General features: G+C 49.3%; 1 protein-coding gene and 1 long non-coding RNA gene across 2 annotated transcripts in view; one reads left to right on the top strand and one right to left on the bottom strand.

The window, feature by feature from the left end:
- The window catches only part of YBEY (ybeY metalloendoribonuclease), a 3228-nt gene extending 3114 nt beyond the window's left edge, over positions 1-114 (top strand). The window contains exon 4 of the mRNA XM_075609977.1: positions 46-114. Within this exon, the coding sequence (XP_075466092.1) occupies positions 46-114 (69 nt within the window). The remainder of the gene's footprint in view (positions 1-45) is intronic.
- Positions 115-378: 264 nt separating this feature from the next.
- LOC142498829 (uncharacterized) lies at positions 379-4447 on the bottom strand. The gene is made up of 3 exons (XR_012802558.1): positions 4107-4447; positions 1152-1212; positions 379-453 (listed from the first exon to the last, which is right to left on the bottom strand). It is a non-coding gene; the product is annotated as an uncharacterized LOC142498829 (long non-coding RNA).
- Positions 4448-4688: the final 241 nt, after the last annotated feature.

Genomic DNA, 4688 nt, shown 5'->3' with positions numbered 1-4688 from the left:
CACCAACACATCCCCACATTATCCCTATGACAATGTATCGCTTAGCGGACGCTAGATGCAGCGCCTGGTGTGACAGACTTGTGCCGCCTCAGGCTGCGTCCCCGCTGGCGCTGACCGCGCTCATGCTTGAGAGCGCTGATGTCACCAACTTTCTAAGCATGAGCGCCGGGTGTCCTGCCTATTTTGCAAGCGGGGGGGGGGGGACATTGCGGGCAAGTTGAGCGCGCTTCAAAGTCAGTTTTTTTGTCTGCTCAAGGGCCAAGCCTGGGTGAGCGTGCGTGCCACGTGAGCGGGGACTTCCACATAAAGACTGCAATAAGTAAAAGCGGCAAGCGTCGAACGCACAGCACGCACAGCGCCAGCGGGGACGCAGCCTTACCCGCAGTTTGTGCAGCAGCTCCTTCCGCCTGTACAGGGCACTCTGCAGAGCATCCTCCTGCCCGTCATAGCTCCCTGACACAAACACAGGACAAAATCATAGTGATGAGCAAGAGGCCCTTAACTCTAGCCCAGCACATCCCTAACCCTAGAACCCAACACACTCCTTTTCTATATTTCCTACAAATTCAGACTATCTGAGATAATTCTGTCATTATTTCTAGTGTCTGATCCCGCCATTTGTCCTGCACCCCTTCTCCACCAGTGTCTTGTCGTCGTCCCCGTGTCCTGCACCTATCTGCTCCACTTAGTGTCTTGCACCTCTATTCCTGCCCCTTGACTCCCCCGGTGTCCTGCTCATCGACCCCTTCCCCCCCTCAGTTCCTTGCTTGTCCATTAGTACCCTGCACCTCTGCCCCAATGTGTCTTGTACCCCTATACCTCCCCAGTGTCCTGCACATCTCCCCTTCCTGTGTCCTGCATCTCCCCACCCCCTCCTGAGTGTCTTTCACCTCCCCCCCAGTATCCTGCACCTCTCCCCCCCAGTGCCCTGTACCTCTCCCCCCCCAGTGTCTTGCACCTGTCCCCCCAGTATCCTGCACCTCTCCCCCCAGTGCCCTGTACCTCTCCCTCCCCCCAAGTGTCTTGCACCTGTCCCCTCCATGTCCTGCACCTCTCCACCCCAGTGTCCTGCACTGCACCTCTCCACACCTCCCCCCCCCCATTTTACCACATACCATGCCGCCCCCTCCCCCACCCCTGGGTTCTCTCACGTGCAGTGGTAAGTGGTGTTTCTGCTGAATCCTCTGCGGTCTCTCGTTCGTTCTCTAATCTCTGCGGAAAATTCGATGTAAGTCATGAGAAACAGCAAGAGGGAAGTGTACTTCTAATGGGTTGATCTGATAACAGAGGGTGTCCTTATAACAGGGGGTGATCTTGTAACGGGGTGTCTTTATCATGGAGTGATCTGCACCCTCCCCAACACCTATTTCCACACACACATAAAGAAACCTCCATGCTCTAGACACCCTCCAATTTTCAAAATCTTTTCAAACTCTCCCATCTGTAACCTTTCCTGCCCAGACCTGTCAACCTCTCTATACAACAGCACACTCTCATCAGCCTTAGACAAGACTGCCACCACAGCACACCACCGACAACTTAAGCCACAACCCTGGCACACACACTATACCTGCTGCTGCAGGAAACCACTCTCTAAAGCCGATTTCCTCCACTACCAATTCCGTTCTACCCATAACTGCCTCCTTTCCGCCCCTTTCACCTCTGCTGCTCTCTCTCGTCTTGGAGATAGTCGCAAGAAGGGAAAGTCTCTGTAAGTTGCACTCGGTTATAATGTAGGATTAGTGATGAGAATATAAAAATGAACTTTTAATACACAAGTTTAATATAAAGTAAAATTATTAAACGTGAGCTTGACGTTGAATTGTTATATACAGGGAAGCAAACTAGATAAAAACTGTAACAAAACAAAAGTAGACTGCACTCAAAATAGCAAGCGTGTGTATTAAATGGTGCACCATGGAACGAGGAGGAACCCTACCTCCTCCACAAGAATATGTACAAAACAATGTTCCCAGCACTCATAAAAGACAAATGGAAAAAAGTATAAGCCAAATTGATTTAATGAAGAAAAGAACACACACCCCCAGGGGGTATAGGTCAAATTGCAAAAACCGTATAAGCAACAAGGGAAAATAGGGGGGAAAGGAAAACCAAACTGGGGTGGGAAAAGAATGGGGAAGAGGGGCAACGTTTGAGGCCCGTTCCCACTGTATACTCTCTCTTGTAAAGCTCTAAGTACAGCTGTGGGCGCTATATAAATAAAGATATACATAAATACATACATTTCTCCTTACTAATTCTCCTGGATCTCTCTGCTTCCTTCGACACTGGTGATCACGCCCTTCTCCTGCACTCCCAACACTCCATTGCCTGTGTGATACAGCCATCTCCTGGTTCAAGTCCTAGCTATCTAATCGCTATTTTAGTGTTTCCTTCTCATGGGGCCCCCTCCTCATCACCCCCTCTTTCTGTCAGGGGGTCCACAAGGCTCTGTCATTTTCTCTCTGCTCTTCTCACTCTATACCTCGTCTCTGGGTGAGCTTATACAATCTGTCGGCTTTCAGTATCATCTCTATGCAGATGACACCCGAATCTATCTCTCCTCCCCTGACCTCTCCCCCTCTATCCTGTCCCGTGTCACCAACTATCCCTCTCAAATCTCCTTCTGGATGTCTTACCTGAAGCTTAACATGTCCAAAAAAGAATGAATAATTTTTCCCACTTCCACTGTCACTCCTATTCCAAACTCTCGCTCACTGTCAATAATACCACAATCTCATCAACAACAGGTCATCCTCTCCTTCATTCCTCACATTCAATGATGCAACTAAAATCCTAATTCACATCATTTCCCTCCTCACCTTATCTACAGTGATCGTCTCCCAGCTGGTATTCCCCTCGTCAGCCAGTCCCTGTCTACTACCCAAATCCATACACTGACCTCCCTTATCCTCTAGAATTAAATGTAAAACCGTAGTTCTGACCTACAAAGCTCTCAACAACACTGCCCCCCCTTACATCGTATCCCCAAATATATCCCTGAATGCCCCCTCCGATCTGCCCACGATATCCACCTCTCCTCCTGACTTATTAACTCCTCTCACTTCCGCCTACAAGACTTCTCACCTGCTGCCCCCTCCCTCTGAGATTCCTACCACGCACCATCAGACTCTCTCCCAGCTTTCGGGCACTCACAAACTCTCTGAAAACTCACTTTTTTAAGGACGCCTATCTGGCATACCCTGACAAGCCCCTCCCCCACCTCCCTCCCCACCCCCCCCCCCCGCCGTGGAATATATTGGCGCTTTACAAGTAAACGATAATAATAATAGGGGTGTGCTCATAATAGGGGCTGATCTGATAATAGGTGGTGTCCTTAAGCAGGGGGTGATCTGGTAACAAGGGGTGTCCTGATAACAGTGTCCTTATTACAGGTGGTGATCTGATGTCAGTGTCCTTATTACGATGGGTGTCCTCTATAACAGGGAGTTTCCTTATAACAGGGTGTCCTTGTTTCAGGGTAATCGGATAACAGGGAATGTCCTCATAACGGGGTGATCTGGTAACAAGGGGTGTCCTGATAACAGTGTCCTTATTACAGGTGGTGATCTGATAACAGGGTGTCCTCTATAACAGGGAGTTTCCTTATAACAGGGTGTCCTTGTTTCAGGGTAATCGGATAACAGGGAATGTCCTCATAACAGGGAGTGATCTGATAACAGTGGGTGTCCTGGATTGTTTGATCAGATAACGGGACGTTCTCACACCAGCCGTTCCATTTAGGGAGGTTCTAGATTGTAAGCTCCTTGGGGTAGGGACCTATTTCCTATTGTCTCAGTTTGCTTTACCGTATATATGTACTCTTTTTGTGTTCCAAATTGTTATCGTCCTCCCTCCCACATTGTACTGTGCTGAGGAATATGTTGGCGCCACAAACATAAAAGAGAGTAATAAAGGAAGGGGGCATATTAGGGCTGCATGGAGATGTTCTTATAAGGGGGGCTGTTCATAGAACAGGGGTTGCTCCCATAGGAAGAGGCACATTGGCACTGTTAGGCGATGTTCTTATAAAGGGGGAGAAGGAAGGGGGGTGTTCCTAGACAGCAGAGGGTCTGGATCTCAGAGGTTCGCCCCAACCCTCTCACCTTCTCCAGCAATTTCAGTTTCAGCCGGGTCATGTGATCCACCAACGAGGGGTCTGTCATCCTTAGGCCGGACCCCGACACCATATACGGGGGGACCTTTTGGTGACTGCGGTGGGGTCCCAGACACAGGCAAACGTAAACACCGGACAGAGGCAGTGTTATAAATATAAGCCCTGATCTTGCAGGGTCCTGCCTGCTCAGTGACTGTCTCTGTCCATCCCCCTCCTCTCTCCTGGTGAGGTGCTGCTGCTGCTGCTTTGGTTGCTAGGTCCCATATACAGTAAACAGCTTTGTATCTAGGACGTGTGACCTGTCAGGCCCTGCCCCCTGCACACCTGAGCTGCTGATCCTGCTGAGGGGAGACCGGAATGTCCCTGCGCATGACGTGCACAGTCAGACTCACTGACACATTGTATTTATCACACACTGTACACAGATACATAGTGACAGCTGATAGGAGGCCATTGGTTATAACCTTCAGCTAATTAATGCAGCTTATCTGATTTGGGGGGGTTTAACACCCACATAACACACACATTTCTACTGCTTATACAAATAAATAAAAAAATTGTGTTGGTAATA

Source organism: Ascaphus truei, chromosome 7 (assembly GCF_040206685.1).
Source record: "Ascaphus truei isolate aAscTru1 chromosome 7, aAscTru1.hap1, whole genome shotgun sequence".
NCBI classification, from domain to species: Eukaryota; Metazoa; Chordata; class Amphibia; order Anura; family Ascaphidae; genus Ascaphus; species Ascaphus truei.
The sequence above is the reverse complement of the archived record's forward strand: the minus strand, read 5'-3'. Positions and strand labels throughout refer to the sequence as shown.